Source organism: Marmota monax, unplaced genomic scaffold, assembly GCF_021218885.2.
Source record: "Marmota monax isolate L192 unplaced genomic scaffold, Marmota_monax_Labrador192_F-V1.1 WCK01_AAM20220418_F8-fsc02141, whole genome shotgun sequence".
NCBI classification, from domain to species: domain Eukaryota; kingdom Metazoa; phylum Chordata; class Mammalia; order Rodentia; family Sciuridae; genus Marmota; species Marmota monax.
The window spans coordinates 7,261-23,299 of NW_026694163.1; the positions used below are offsets into that span (position 1 = coordinate 7,261).

Here is a 16,039-nt window from a genome sequence, read left to right on the forward strand (position 1 = left end):
CCAGGTTTAGAGCTGGGGTTCAGAGTCTGCCTTGCAGGACAGCCAGCCTTGGGATGAAGTGTGTGCTGGGATTTGGGGCACATGAAGGGTGAAGAGTGGGTTCGCGGTCCCCTGGCCCAGGAGGAGGAGGAGTTCTCCATGGGGCACCTGGGTGAGGACAGGCCTGAGCTCCAGAGGAGGAAGTAGCTGTCCCCAATGTGGGTTCTGGGCTTCTCTCTCTGTGCCAAGCCTCCAGCCCTCACAGCCTCCTGAGCAGGTGGGTGAGTGAAGCAGGTGGGAGGGGCCATCTGGGGGTCAGCCCACTGGGCTGTCTCTGACAGGGACTGGTCTCTGGAGGCCCCTACCTGGGGTCAGGCCACACCAGACCCTGGGCCTTACTATCTGCTGCTGACCCACCTCTTCATAGGTGTTACCCAGGAGGGCTCCGCCCAGCCCTCTCTTGGAGCCGACCAGGAAGTCCCATCTGTGCTGCAGAGACTGCTGGGCCCTGAGGCTCCAGGCCCTTCTGCAGGGGACTTTGCCAGCCCCACCCCTGGCCCCAGGGAACCACTGGCATTTCAGGAGGCTGGCCCCCAGGCCCCAGAAGCTTCGGGCACACCTGGTAAGCCCTGCAGAGAACTGGCTGCAAGGACACATCCTGTGCTGACCCTGTCCTGGCCAAGGAATGTCCTCGGGCTCTGAATTTGCACATGGCCACCCCAGCGTCCTCAGCATGGTGTCAGTTAGGTGCAGGTCTGGCCCAGTGTCCCTCTCAGGACCAAGAGTAAGGCAGCTTCGTCTTGTCTGTCACCACCACCAGCTGTGACAGATTGGTGCCCACAGGGGATGGAAAGGCAAAGGCTAGGGATGGCATCTCTGTGGGAGGCTGCTGGATCAGAGTGGCCACAGAGTTCTGGTGTCCAGGAATGAGGTGATGGAGCAAACCCCTGGTGTTGCTTGGCCTGCCTTGGTGCTGGTGTTCACTTTCCCTGCTGCTGCTTTGGGGAGCAAGCCGAGCCCCTTCCCATCCTGGGCTCCCTTTCCCTCCACTCATTCCCTGTGTCCTGCTTGAAAATGGAGGGGTTCCCCTAAGTTCAGCCTCCATCCAGCCCTGTCCTTGGAGGCCCAGCACATTGCCCCTCCCTGCCCACCCCAGTGCTGGCTCCAGCCTGAGATGTCTCAGTTCACCTGCAGCCAGCCTCGGGGCCCTGGAGAGCCTCCCCAAGGGCACCACCACCTGGTCACCCTAAGCCCTACTTTTCTAGCCAGTCTGTTAGGCTCTCCTCTCTTCTGTCCCTGGCCACTGATAGAGTGGGCCTTGTCTGTGTGCTGTGGCCACAATACAGCTTCTAGTGCTGGGTGACGTCACCTGCAGTCTCTCCTGCCCGTAGGAAGCTGCCAGACCCTATGGCACCCATAGCGTGGGATATAGCCACTTTCCTGGGTCACTGACCTATGCTGTCAGAATGTTCCCTGGATGGCAGCCTAGCTGCTGGGCAGGGACACTGAAGTGGGTGTCCCTGGTGGGGCAGGTGCCTGCAGAATGGACCCCAGCCAGCATGCACATGCTGAGCCATGGGCTGAACCTGGGCTTTGGGGACAATCTCACCCATGGCCCCCAGGTCCCTGCAAGCAGTGGTCTTGCTGAGCATACACACACCCTGGCCTGGTGATGTGGGGGACTGTTGGGCAGTGCAGGGCCGAGGAGGGTCCCTTAAGCCCCAGCCCAGCTCTGTCTCACGAGGCTCCTCATCTCCCAGCAGCTGAGACCCCAGAGGTGCCACAACCTCTCATCCGGGAAGTCCTGGAGCAGGAGACGGTGACTGGTTCTGGGGCCCAGGGACGGACCATCCCCATCCGGTAACCTCCCCCAGCTAACTGAGTCATGAGATGGGGGCAGTCCTGCCAAGGACAGCTCATGGGTGGGCAGGTCCATCCGCTCTGGCCATGTGGCACGCAGAGGTAATGGGGTGGTCCTGTGGCCTCCTGTGCACTCCTTGACTGCCCCAGGCCAAGCCAGTAGGCAGGGAAGAAGGCCAACCTCAGGGCAGGAGGTGCAGGAAGCCCCCACAGCAAGGACCAGGGTCTTCCATCTGCACACCTCATCCCCCCGCTTGTCGGGAAAGCCTAGGACCCCATCTTGTCACCTCTAGCCAGCAGAAGCTCACCTAGCTCTGTGATTCCAGGGTGGAGGGTGCTGCCTGGCCAGGGGCAGGTGCCGGGCACATGCTCTGGGATGTCCACAGCCATGTAGTCACAGAGACCACACAAAGGACCTATGTGTACCAGCCCGTCGACACCAGTGCTACAAGTTCAAGTATGGGGGTCAGGGGTCAGGGGTCAGGGCATGATGTGAGGGTGGCCCTGCAGTGCCTGGGCTGGGGGCAGTTGCTTGGAGGGTGGAGGGGCCCTCTAGGTCCCCGCCTGCTTCAGCCCAGATTCCCCACCCCTTCTCTTAGGCCACAATGGGGTGGGGGCTGGAGCTCTCCTCCAGGAGAGGCAGGCACTACAGATCCGGTGTCTGCGGGACCCAGTCCTGGAGAGAGCCACTGGCCCCTAGCATGTTCTGCCTGCCTTGGCTTGACTGTCCTCCTGACTGCTGGGCCAGCTGAGGGCAAAGCAGGGAGACAGTGGTTGGATGGAAGGAAGAACTTCCCAGTTACCAGGGGGCCCTGTTGCCTGTTGCCCTGGGGTGTACTCAGAGCCTCACTGACCACATGTATGGTCTGTGCAGCCTGGGAATCCCTCCCCATGTCCCCCTTTCCACCTCGTCCCAGGGCCCCCAACCATGCAGGTGACCATTGAAGATGTGCAGGTCCAGGCGGGTGGTACGGCACAGTTTGAGGCTGTCATTGAGGGGCACCCACAGCCCACTGTGACATGGTACAAGGTAAGAGCTGGCCCAGGGAGGCAGGGTGGGGCCCTCAGAGGCTGGAGGCACCTGTGTGTGCATGTGTGTGCGAAAACCGCACCACACGATCCTAGCTGTGCGGCCCCTCCTGCAATCCCCAAGCCCATCATGGCTGGGCATGAGGCTGGACCTGGGGCCGACACACAGCAGGTGCCAGGGAAGGGCAGGTGGGCCTGATGCTGGGATGGGCTGATGGCGTCGTGGCCTGCTGGTGTTTCAGGACGGTGTCCAACTGGAGGACAGTGCCCGACTGAGCCAGCAGAAGGATGGCACCACTCACTGCCTGCTACTGAAGGATGTGGTCCAGCAAGATGCAGGTGTCTACACCTGTCTCGCACACAATGCTGCTGGCCAGGTGCTCTGCAAGGCGGAGCTGCTGGTCCATGGGGGTAAGCCGCAGAGCCTCCCAGGCCCAGGGCCGCTCGGTCTCCACATGGCATCCCCAGTCCCCACAGGGACCCCGGCTCAAGGTTCCCATGGGCCACAGGCCCAGGCCTAGGGAACAGCCTGCCAGCCCCACAGTACTGGGGACAAGGGCCAGGGCAGTGCCTTTGCCGTCCTAACTACCTTCTGTGCTGACCACAGGAGACAGTGAGCCAGATTCAGAAGAGCAGAGCCGTCGGAGGAAGCTGCACTCCTTCTACGAGGTCAAGGAGGAGATTGGCAGGTACACTCCAGCCCTTCTGGCCCCGGGGATGCCCAGGACCCGTGGCACAGCGTCACCATCCTGATCCCCCTCCCTCCTCCCCAGAGGCGTGTTTGGCTTTGTGAAAAGGGTACAGCACAAAGGAAATAAGGTATTCTGTGCTGCCAAGTTCATCCCCCTGCGGAGCAGAACTCGGGCCCAGGCGTACCAGGAGCGAGATATCCTGGCCACGCTCAGCCACCCGCTGGTCACTGGGCTGCTGGACCAGTTTGAGACCCGGAAGACCCTCATCCTCATTTTGGAACTGTATCCTTTCTTCTCCTGGCCCCTTGGGGTTTGAGGAGGGGTGCAGTGGCCACCAGGCTGGGGATTGGAGGAGTGAATGCTCCCTGGGGCTGGCAGGTCGTGACGGCCTCAGCCCACCTTCCTGTGGCCAATGCTGTGTGACAAGCAGCCCTGTTCCTGCCGCTCGTGATGGTGTTGGTCAGGGGGTTCTTTCTCTCTGAGGGTTGTCCATGGGGGTCACCAGGCAGGGTCAGTGGCTGAGCTGGTCCTGAGGGTCCAGATGTCCTCGGTGGAGATGGCCAGGGGTCTCCTCCCAGGGTGACCTCTCAGATGCAGGAGAGGAGTATCCTACACAGGTTACTCCAGGTCTTTGCCCACTGCCCATAGGTCCCTGACTGGGGTCTCAGTGTGGAGGGCCTTGTGGCTGGATCTGCTCCTGTGTTCTTGTCTCTCCCCTGAGGAGGGATTTGTACAGACAGGCCAGGTGCCCCCACCCTACCACTGCCCTGTGGCCTCAGTCCCCAGGCAGCCCCCCTCATCTGGGCTGGATGCCGTCTGGGGTTCCAGGGGCCCATGGCACCTCCCCTCAACCTGAGCACCAGTACCCCACCCCTGAGACCGCAGGAACCCTGTCCTGGCCACCTCCTGGTGGGTTCCAGCCTCAGCTGCTTTCCTTGACCAGGCCCCAGGTGCTCATCGGAGGAGCTGCTGGATCGCCTCTTCAAGAAGAGCGTGGTGACAGAAGCCGAGGTGACCCTGCACCTGCCTGCCACTGGCCTGAGCTGCATGCGGGTCCCAGCCCCACCCAGACACAGCTGCCCCAGATGTGGCCCAGGCCCCGCCTCTCTGGCTGCCCGGGCTCTGTGCCCAGCTGCATTGCCTGGCTTCCTGCACACCTTGCTTGTTCGTGGGGATTTCTCTGGCTTTGGCACTTAGGGCTCAGGATGCCACCTACCCTGTGGGCTTGTCCCAGGTGCTAGACTGGGGCACTCAAGCAGGATGAGTTAAGGTGGAGGGCCGGGGCCCTTCCCTGAGCACAGCCTTTGCCACAGGTCAAGGTCTACCTCCAGCAGTTGGTGGAGGGACTGCACTATCTGCACAGCCACGGGGTCCTCCACCTGGACATAAAGGTACTGTCCCTCGGGCCCCTCCAGAACCTGGGTGGGAGAGGGGAGCCCTGGGCCTGCAGGATAGGAAGGGACAGGCCTACCGTGTCCAGTTTCCTTGACAGGGCTTGCTGTCCTGCAGGGACTGGATGCACTGCTAATTGGCAGCTCATCCGTGGGCTCTGCTCTGACAGTCTGACTGGGGCTCCCCATGCCCCACATTGGCCTCATGGACCCTGAATGACTCCCTGAGGCCTGGAAACCCCAGGTAGCCCAACCCCCATAGACTCCCCCAATACTTTCTGACAGCCCCCCAATATCCTGATGGTGCATCCTGCTCGGGAAGACATTAAAATCTGCGACTTTGGCTTTGCCCAAAAAATCACCCCTTCAGAGCCACAGTACAGCAAGTACGGCTCTCCAGAGTTCGTGTCCCCCGAGATCATTGAGCAGACCCCTGTAAGCGAGGCTTCTGACATCTGGTGAGTGGTCAGGCTGAGTCAGGACTGTGACCCTCCTGGGACCATGCTGGGGAGTCATCTGGCAGCCCAGCAGCCAGCCAAAGGGTCCTCTCTGAGTCTCTGCCTCCTTCTGCACCCCTGGGATCCCCCATACCTCCTCCCACATACCCCTTGCCTGTGGCCAGTCCTGGGGTGACTCACAGTGGGTGGTTTTCTTTCTGCAGGGCCATGGGGGTCATCTCTTACCTCAGGTGAGCACAGCCTGTTCTTGGCAGCTGCCTCTTCAAAGCCAACCCTTCTGCAGAATCCTGAGGGCCACGTGTGCTGTTGGCCACACCCCAGACCAGAGACCCAAGAGCCCAGGGGCAGCTATCTTGGGAACAGGCGGTCAGCCAACCCTGATAAGAGGCTCCTGCCCACTGCTCTTCACAAACACCCCGTCATCACTAGGCAGAGCTGAGCTGACCCTGTAGGGTCTGTGGGATTTTTGTCCAGAGTCCACTCATAGTGGTCACTGCTGCCCTGAAGATACTGGTGGTACAGACTGATCCTTGACCTCTGCAGACTAAGACCTGTCCCCACCTCAGACATAGACTGGTGCCTATCTAGGCTCCCTGGACTCCTGTCCCAGTTGAGCCTGGATCCCTAGCTCAGGCTGAGGCCAAGTACCCACCCCAGGTTGAACCAGCACCCAGCCTTGGCATACATCCCTGCTTCAAGCTAGCCTGGGTCTCCTTTGTAAGTTCAGCCCTGTACCCTCCTCTGGCCATGAGAGCCTCAGGTTAAAGCAGGGCCCCCATGCAGGCTGACATTTCCTTGATCCCTGTCCCAGCCTGAGTGGGGACCCCAACCCTGGTCTGAGCCCAGACACCCTCTTAGGCTTTGCCTGGATTGGTGTTCCAAGCTGAGGCAGTATCTGGGGAACCTCAGATACTGCTGGGTGGGAGTGGTGCTAGAGTTGGTCCCCAGGGGCTTTGTTTGAGGGCAGGCTCTGCCTGTTTCCAGCCTGACCTGCTCCTCCCCGTTTGCGGGAGAGAGTGACCGTGCCACCCTGCTGAACGTGCTGGAGGGGCGGGTGTCCTGGAGCAGCCCCATGGCTGCCCACCTCAGTGAGGACGCCAAGGACTTCCTCAAGGCCACGCTGCAGAGGGCCCCAGGGTGAGTGCATGCCTCTCTTGCCTGCCCAGGGTGCAGCCAGCCCTGCCCAGGGCCAGCTGACTGCCTGGCTGACCTGGGCTCTGCTCTCCCTCCAGGGCCCGGCCCAGTGCCTCCCAGTGCCTCACCCACCCCTGGTTCCTGGTGAGTAGGCCCAGCCTGGCTCAACCCCAGGCCTGCAGGGAGGGACATCCAACCCAAGGGGGACGAGGGCCTGCCTGCATCAGCACATATGGTGGTGGCACCCAGGCCCCTGTGCCCCAGTTCAGAGGACACTTGTCCCTTCAGACAGGCTTGGGATCCTGAGACCCTCACAGGGGGTCAGGGCCTCCCCTACGACCTCTGGCCTTTGCCTTGCCCTGTCTGGGCAAAGTAAGAGGATGAGCCCATGAGACCCCAGGGCTGAGGGCAAGTCCACCTGCCCCTGCCCAGCTGGGCCTCCATCCCAGGAGGGGCCCCCATCAGGGCGCTGGGGTCTCTCCTCAATGTGGCTCCTCCCTCACACCCCAGAAATCCATGCCTGCGGAGGAGGCCCACTTCATAAACACCAAGCAGCTCAAGTTCCTCCTGGCCAGGAGCCGCTGGCAGGTGAGCTGTCCTCTGAAAGGGGGATGAGTGCGGGGGCAGAAACGCAAGCCCAAGCCCGCCTAGCACACTCCCAGGCCTGGCACCTCATCGGATCTCAGCCATGAGTGTGCCAGGTGCAGAGGAATACCGGTGGCCAGGCAGAAGCCAAGAGCCTGGTGCAGAGGTCCCCACTGCTCTGGGTCCCCTCCCTTTGGCCCACTGGGAACGTGGAGGGAGAGGGTCTGCTGGGTGCTGCGGCCCCACCCAGCGACTGCTCTGTGCTGCCCCCAGCGCTCCCTGATGAGCTACAAGTCCATCCTGGTGATGCGCTCCATCCCAGAGCTGCTGCGGGGCCCACCCGACAGCCCCTCCCTGGGAGTGGCCCGGCACCTGCGGGCAGAAGCCAGCGGCTCCTCCAGCTCCTCCTCCTCGGACAATGAGCTCGCTCCGTTTGCCAGGGCCAAGTCACTGCCATCCTCGCCCGTGACCCATTCCCCGCTGCTGCACCCACGGGGCTTCCTGCGGCCCTCTGCCAGCCTGCCGGAGGAGGCAGAGGCCCCACCAGCCTCACAGCAAAGCACAGGGCCCCTGGCAGCCCCCGGCTGCGTCCCCCGGCACAGCGTCATCAGCAGCCTGTTCTACCAGCAGGCAGGCGAGGGCCCTGAGCAAGGCGCCCTGGCCCCTGGAGGCCGCCGACACGCGGCCCGGAGGCGGCACCTGCTCAAGGGTGGGTACTTCGCCAGGGCCCTGCCTGGTCTGCGTGAGCCGCTGATGGAGCACCGCGTGCTGGAGGAGGAGGCTGCCAGGGAGGAGCAGGCCGCGCTGATAACCAAGACACCCTCCTTTGAGACGGCCCTGCGCCTGCCCAGCGCCAGTGCCCCTGAGACCCCCGGCCGTAGCCACTCGCTGGACCAAGACCCTCCAAGTGCCATCAGCCCCTTGAGTGAGGCCTGCAGTGAAGGACAGTGTCCTCCCACAGCCTCTACAGGGGAGGCTGGTGGAGAGAGAGACCAGAAGCCCCTGAAAGGGCCCAGTCTGTCTCCATCACCTGCTAGAGACTCAGGGCCTGCTCAGCAAGCGGGGTCGTCCAGGCTGGGGCAGGAGGCTCCTTATTGTCACCCTGAGCAGGGTTCTGCCCCCCAAAAGGGCTGTGGCCCACTGTCACCACAAACTCATGGCTCTTTGCCTCCAGGGTCTGTCAAGGAGATACTTCTGGAGCCCCCCTGCCCCGCCCAAACAAGCTCCCTGCCAGGCTCTAAGAAGGAGCCTGGCAGCATCTCTCGACCTGGGGGGCCTTGGACCAGCTCCTCCAGCTCCCTGGAACCAACCTGCCCCACAGGCATGGAGTCCAGCCCTTCCCTGGACACTGGCAGCCTGTCCCAGGAGTGTCTCCTTAAGTGTCCCCAGAATTACCAATGACAGGTACTTGGGATTCCAAAAAAGTCAAGATTGCGTTTTTTTCTCCTAGGGACAATTGGGTCAGTTCATCTGATATTAAGTGTATTACACTTTAATAAAATTTGCCATTTGGAATTCTGATAGGTGAATCTTGGGGTTTCCACTTGGAACGAGAGTGAACCAGTTAAAATAGATAAATTTTAACAAAACAAAGTCCACCAAAATCAGGATCTAATTGAACTGGGATTTCAAAAGGTTTTGGTAAAGGGTTTGTTTGCTAGACCTGTTCTCAATACTTGAAAAGAACCAAGTTGTTGGTCTTAAAGGATGTGTAAACATTTTTAAGGTTTATTCATGAATGGGTAAAAGGAATTAAGTTTTATTTTAAATCTGAGTTGGTCAAACGTTGAAGATTCACTTTTGCTTAAGTCAGAACAAAATTTGTACACTGAATTAGGTTTCTGAGTTTAGCATATTTAAATTTACATTTTAATAAACAGCAAATTAAAACTGCTAGTGACAGATAAAGTAGCACTTGTGTGGACTTTTTGGAAGATTACTTCATTATCTCCACTTTTTATTAAAAAGGAGGACTGGAAAGCTCCAAGCAAATTGGACAGAAATGGCCATTCTAATAGCACCTACCTAATAGAGGGGACTAGGTGAGCTCTGTCATGATCTATCAGGATCCCTTGAATGATGCGTGCCACAAAAATCAAAGCTCAATAAATGGTACCTTTTTTTCCTTGTTATTACCTGTACTGTTTCTGTTAATTTTATTATAACAATAAATACAAGCCAGCAATGCAATTCAGGAATATTATGTATTATACATTATATAATTTTGCACACAATATGTATTTATCCTACTAAAACTGGATCTGCTCAAACCAGGGCTCTCTAGATACCATCTGTGGAGCTACTCACAAATCTGCTTACCTTTACAAAATATCCCAGTGTGGGAAACTAGTGCATAAAAATTGATAAGGAGCTGCTCTAATAGTATGGTTTTCAGCAATAAAATATTCACAGAAAGTATGTAGTTCATGCAACATGTGTATACGCCTTACTTCAGTAAAACGGGCTGCAAAGACTGATCTTCCAGAGATTCCTCACATGTTTCTAGTGATAGCCTGCAATTCTAACTGTATGTATTCATGACTCTGTGGGTCTCAGTGGCATTTAAGTGGCATTTTTTAATGATTTTGTTTAAATGAATGACAGCGGAATGCATTACAATTCTTATTACATAGATACAGCACAATTTTTCATATCTCTGGTTAAATATAAAGTATGTTGACACCAATTCGTGTCTTCATACATGTACTTTGGATGATGATATCTATCACATTCTACCTTAAGTGGCATTTAACAAGAAACTTTCAGGGACTGGGATGTAGATATTTCAAGTATCACCATGGATTTTCACATCTACATAAAATTACTCAAATGAGTTATTAAGAGGGCAGCAATGGCAGTGGTCTACTCAGGGTAGCTTTTCATCTTTTGCCACTAAAACTGAACCATCCAGTACACAGCAACAAGCCACAGGGCTGTTTATTTTCAATTGATTAAGATTTAATGTAAATGAGTAATTTCATTTGAGCTCTAGCTTTGCATGGCCAGTGGGTACCATGTTAGAAAGCAGAGATAGAAGATGTTTCCATCATCACAAAAAGCTCTGATTGGTCAGCTCCTAAGATCTGGGGATCTATCAGATTATCAGTTTCAGAAATGTAAAGAACTACCTGTCTCTCTAAGAGAACACTTATTAGATTCTTGTAAAAGGAAGAAAGTACCACATGACCAGCAAATCATTTCTAGGAATATGCCCAAGAGAAATGAAAATATGCACCCAACAAACACTTGTACTTAAATGTTCACAGCAGCATTGTTCACACTGTCTGGAAGGCAGAAATAACTGATGAATGGGTCAACAATAGTGACCTTATCCTCACTGTAGAAAATTACTTGTCATTAAAAAGGAATGAAGCACTGATTCATGCTACAACATAGATGAACCTCATACATTGCGCCAATTAAGTCAGACACAAATACACACATATTGTATAATTCCATTTACATGAAGTGTCCAGAACAGGCAAATTCAGAGAGGCAGCAAGCAGATTAGTTGCTTGGAGCTGGAGGAAGGGGAAGAGTAACAGGGACTGCCTAATGGGTACAGGATCCTTGGTGGTGATGAGAATGTTTGGGAACCAGGATGAGATGACAGTTGCACAACACTGTGAATTTCCTGGAACTGTTCAGTTAAAAATGGTTCACCATGCGTCACATGAATTTCACCTCAATTTTAAAAAATCTGATCCTGATAACTGAATGTGTATGAAATAATAAAAAGAACAAGGAGGACCAAAGAAGAGAAAAACAGATAGAGGAGCCCTGGAAGGGCCAGGTACAAGTAGACCAGATGTCTAAAAGGAAGAGGGGTGGGAGGAATGCTTTTTAGGTAGAATGCTTTCTAGGTGGAATGAAGTAGCGCCGGTGCTGCTCCTGGAGACCACTTATAAGGCGGGACATTGAATCATTCTGGGTGGTCACAGCAGATACCTCTGGACGTGCCCATGTGCAGCTCACTTCTGCTGGGCCAGCCCACTTCTGTGTCTGTAGGAGCAAGGAGGCCTCTCCAGGCCCACTGTCCCTGCATACACGTCTTGGTCAGGATTAGCTCAGTCCCTCCACACACCTCCCTAGGGCAGGCATTTTATTAAGGAAGTTAAGAAAAAGAAGTATGAGGTTCCAGAAGAAGAATGCAGCCTGGGGCAGACTCAGAGACACCCCTAGAGACAGTTTGTGTCATGTGGGGCTCCAGCCTGGCTTTGCTGTGTCTGTACCCTCTCCAGGTGTGGGTCTGTCCCCCTCCAGCCCTAATGTTAGACTGTTCTGCTGGGTCTGTCCTTGCAGCCTCATCCACATAACCAATAATCTCCTATCTCAAAAATGAAAAGTAAAGCCCACCATAGGAAGCAATTGCACTTCTGGGCACATATCCAATGGAGATGAAGTGTGTGTGTGTGTGTGTGTGTGTGTGTGTGTGTGTTCAAGAGACACCTGCACTCCTGTATTTACAGCAGCACTGTTCACAACAGCCAAGATACACAATCCTCTGTGTGCCCACCAAGGAATGAATAACACTGAAAATGTGATGTCCAGACAGTGGAAGGAACACCATGCAGCCTTTAAAAAGGATGGAACCCTGACATCTTTGACCACATGGATGAACCTAGAGGACATTACAGTTGTCCTCAGTACTCACAGGGGACTGACTTCAGGATCCTGTAGATTCCAAACCTTAAGTATGGTCACAACCCTTATATATGATAGCATGCCATTTGTGTCTAACCTAAAATCTTTAAGTTATCTAGGATGACTTCTAGTACATAATAGAATGTAAATGCTATGTAAGTATTTGTTCTGCTGTATGGTTTAAGAAACCGTGACCAGGGCTGGGGTTGTAGCCCAGTAGTAGAACACCTGCCTAGCATGCGTGAGGCACTGGGTTTGACTCTCAGCACTGCATATAAATAACTAAAATAAAGATCCATTGACAACTAAAAAATATTAAAAAGAAATCATGACCTCCCCCCAAAAAAAGACTGTACCCCCCCCAGCTCCTGCGCACCAAAAAAAGACCACACATTTTTAGGGCAGACACAATTTTTAAAAAATGGTTTTTGATCTTAGATTGGTTGAACCTGCAGATGTGAAGGGCCAGCTGTACACAAGTGGAATACTACTCAGTCGTAGAAAAGAAGGGAATCCTCTTTTCCTGACATGGATGAACCTGGAGGACCTTATGCCAAATGAAAGAAGCCAGGCACAGAAGGACGGCTACCACATGGTCTCTCTTTTGGACTCTGCAGCTAAGCCATCCCTGATCCTCCAGCTGTGGAATGTAGAAGCCAAACTCCCAGAAGCTGAGCAGAATTGTGGCTATGGGGCTGGAGGGGATGGTGCCAGGGAGATGTTAAAATCCCCCTATGAAGAAAACACTGACCACTCACCTCCTCCCAACTTCTGGGTCCCCATGGGCTCTGACTTATAGTGTCATTTAGCTGACACCAATTCTCCAGAAAGACATCCGGCTGTGTTGAGCTTAGCATCTCCCCTTGGTGCCTCATCTGTCCTGTAGCAGTGATCCTGAGTTGCCTTGGTCCCCAGAAGCCTCTGTGTCCTGGGTATAACTCAGCAAGCCCTGGGCCACACAGCAAGGAGGCTCTCCCTGGCCCAGGAAGAGGTCCACAGCCACACTGATCATGCCTCTAGCCATGCCCCCTTCCCTACAGGTGCCTGCCATCTCACTGCCTGGCTGCAGCTACCCCTGCTCAGGTGGCTGGGATGCCAGGTCCCCCTGCTGCTCAGTCAGGCTCTGGAGGTTGGAGGTGGGAGCTGCTTCTCCTGGAGGGCTGCCCTTGGGCCCCAGGCCACCTCCCTGGGGCCTGGGCTCTGGCCTCACTCTCAGCCCAGGGCAGAACTCTTCCAGTTGGTGGACAGACTAATGCTGGTTTATGGGCATTTGCTGCCCACTGGAGGAAGACAGTCAGTGATGGTCAAGTGTGGGTCAGCTGGGGGATGAGGGATGGGTCAGCTGGAAGGTCAAGGATAGGTGAAATGGGGGGTCAGGATGAATCAGTTGGGTGTTCAAGGATGTCAGCTGGCAGGTCAGGATTGGTCGGGAGGACTGGTCATGTGGAAGGTCAGGTAGAAGGTTAGGATGGGTCAACTAGGAGATCAGGGATGGGTCAGCTGAGGGATCAGGTATTGGTCAACTGGAAGATGAGGGATGAGTCAGTGGTTAGTTAGTAGTTTGGGCTCAAGGAACCCCAAGGCCCCATCTGGACTCTACACTATCCTTCACGGAACACTGGGGATCGTAATAAGTCATAGGCCAGCTGGGCTGATGTTGAGAGCCATAGGCCTGAGGTAGGACTGGCCAGCATTACTGCCACTCACCTCAGGCTCTGGTTGATCCTCCCTGATCCTCCACTTTTCTTGTGGTCTTATCTAGACCATGGCCTCTCCCCAGAGCCAGGCTTCACCTGTGCCACTCACTTCTCCCAGCACCAGAATCACTGAGTCACATCCCATCCCTGCCTTCCCCAGCCCTTAAATAGCTTCACCACCTTCCTGCTCCTCAATTAAGTAAAATAGGCCAGTAAAATATGCCTGTTTTAATCTTCTTGGGTTTCTAAAACAAAATACTATAGGCTGGGTGATTTATAGACAACAGAATTTATTCTCAAGGTTCTGGAGGGCTGAAAGTCCAAGATCAAGTTGTTGACAGACATGGTGTCTGGTGTGACTCTCCTTCAGGGATGGCGCCACCTGCTGTGCCTTCCTGATGCAGGAAGTCCACTCAAGTCTCTTTTGAAGCACTTAGTCCAATTTCTGTTGCTATAACAAAATGGCACAGAGTAACTTATAAAGAATAATTTATGTAGCTCACAATTCTGGGCCATCCATACCATGGTACTGGCATCTACTTGGCATCTGGTGAGGACTTCCTGCTGCACCTTGACCTGGGGAGGGCCTCAGGTGGTCCCCCACAGGTGTGCCAGAGATAGCACACTTTGCAAACAAAGCCACACCCACCTCGACCCACTAGTGCCCTGGTGACAGCAGGGCCTTCCTGACTCTGTCCCTCCACAGACCACCAACACATGACCTTGGGGATTGAGTTTGCAATGCAGGAGACTTGAGGGCCACCTTCAAACCAGAACCAGCCCTGATGCCATCCCGAGGCTCCATCTCCAAGGCCCTGCCTCCTAACACCATATCTGTGGGGTTAGGCTTCAACACACAAATTTGGAGGGGACACAAACTTTCAAACCACAGCAGGGTCCTTGGCTCATTTTTGCCTTACTAGCTATTGCAGAAACCACCAGAATATCCTACTGGAGTCAACTCTGGACAGTCCAGATGCATGCATGCATTCCTCTCTACTTCAGCTGCTGCTGCCCTGTCTTGAATATTAACTGCACCGGCTGAAGGACAGCCTTCCACATCCCAGTCTCCTCCCTATGGCCATATCCTTTGGAAAAAGGGTCTTTGCAAGTGTAATAAAGTTAAAGAGTTTTAAACGAGGAGATCATCCTGGATCGTGAAGCCAACCATAAGTGTCTTTATAACAATGCCCAGAACAAGAGACATAGAAGAGGAAAAGCCCCATACATGGGTTTCTTGCCATTCCCACCACAGTCCCAGCAAGGATTTTTGCAGGCATAAACAAGCTTGTTGTAAAACTTCCTTCAGAGCTAAAACAACCTTGAAGAGGACAACAGAAGAGAGAAGACTCCCTCTGTGGATGTTATGGCTACAGAAGGTGCCATGTGTTTTATCTGTGGAGGACTCAGAGATCAGTGCAAAGGACACAACACCCAGAGGAGCTACAGTTCAGTACACACAGTGTGCACTGTGCTTGTAAAAGCAGGCAGACAGTCAGCAGGCGAAAGGCAGCCTTGTCAGCAAAAGGGACCAGAGCACTGGACATCACAAAGGGGAGAGATGAACTTATACAAATATCAACTCAAAGTGGACTGTGGACTTCAATGAAAAATGAAACTGCCAAAATTGTAGATAAAGAATACAGAAGAAAACTCTCAGAAGGCAGGGCTGGACAACATACTCCTAAATGTGACACGTAGCACATGATCCATAAGAGGAAGCACTGATCATTTGGATGTAATCAAAAGGAAAAAAAATGCTCTGCAAAAAAGGCCAGGTGAAGAAAAGAGCAGGCTTCCTGTAGACCAGATGAAGACACTTGCAAGTTGGACAGCTGGAAGCTTGGGCTCCAGGACATGTGAGGAACCTCCCCAGTTAAAAGAGTTAAAAAAACATACTTGGTTTTTGAACAGGCCAAGCCCTTTCATTTCCTCTTGCCTGACCACTCTGTTGACATGAAGATGGAAGAATTCCCTAGGGTGTGCTACACAGAGATAGGTAGAAGGGAGAGTGTGAGGGTCTCAGAGCAGAAATGGGTGAGGAGACCTAGGCACTGCATGCCCAGGAGGCAGGGAGCAGACAGGAAGCACTAAACGTGGATAAGTCAAGCATGTAGGAGGCACTTAGGCCCTGGGCATCCAGGTACACTCAAGGGAATAGCACACCTGGGGCATGCAGAGCTGCCATACAACCAGGGCAGACCGCCCCCCCCCCCCATGCAAGCCATTTTCCCTTTGGCATGGCCAGGGGAGCCTGCCCCCGAGTCACATCTGTGTGCCACGGGTGCAGTACCCTCCTGATCCTCATAACACACTGCCCACAGCAAAGGCTGACAGCAGACAGCAACAGCACCCAGGGACCCCTATGCTCAGTATCAGCGGCAGCACCTCCCCGGACACTTAAGTCCCTTTCCGCTTGCTTCTCATTTTGTGCTTTAAATCTGTTTAGTGACTTGTGCTATTTGGTCTTTTAAGGGGCCTGTGAGCCCTTTTGTGGCATGACCTGTGGCCTTGATGGGACTTCTACAGGTCTCTGGTACTGTGGAGTTTGGGGGCCACTCTAAGACCAG

General features: G+C 54.4%; 1 protein-coding gene across 1 annotated transcript; it reads left to right on the forward strand.

The window, feature by feature from the left end:
• Nucleotides 1-1,667: 1,667 nt before the first annotated feature.
• Nucleotides 1,668-9,318, forward strand: LOC124107703 (obscurin-like). Its single transcript, XM_046465872.2, has 14 exons — nucleotides 1,668-1,839; nucleotides 2,166-2,296; nucleotides 2,757-2,869; nucleotides 3,111-3,279; nucleotides 3,476-3,557; nucleotides 3,642-3,842; nucleotides 4,511-4,571; nucleotides 4,874-4,951; nucleotides 5,237-5,409; nucleotides 5,613-5,639; nucleotides 6,394-6,546; nucleotides 6,642-6,687; nucleotides 7,054-7,131; nucleotides 7,402-9,318. Exons 2-14 carry the CDS (start codon nucleotides 2,206-2,208, stop codon nucleotides 8,527-8,529), a joined length of 2,400 nt encoding a protein of 799 aa, XP_046321828.2. The 5' UTR covers nucleotides 1,668-1,839; nucleotides 2,166-2,205; the 3' UTR covers nucleotides 8,530-9,318.
• Nucleotides 9,319-16,039: the final 6,721 nt, after the last annotated feature.

Coding starts and splice junctions, on each gene's coding strand:
- LOC124107703 (XM_046465872.2), top strand. CDS start 2,206: ATGCTCTGGGATGTCCACAGCCATGTAGTCACAGAGACCACACAAAGG. Junction 3,558..3,641: donor GTCAAGGAGGAGATTGGCAG/GTACACTCCAGC, acceptor CCTCCTCCCCAG/AGGCGTGTTTGGCTTTGTGA. Junction 6,547..6,641: donor ACGCTGCAGAGGGCCCCAGG/GTGAGTGCATGC, acceptor CTCTCCCTCCAG/GGCCCGGCCCAGTGCCTCCC.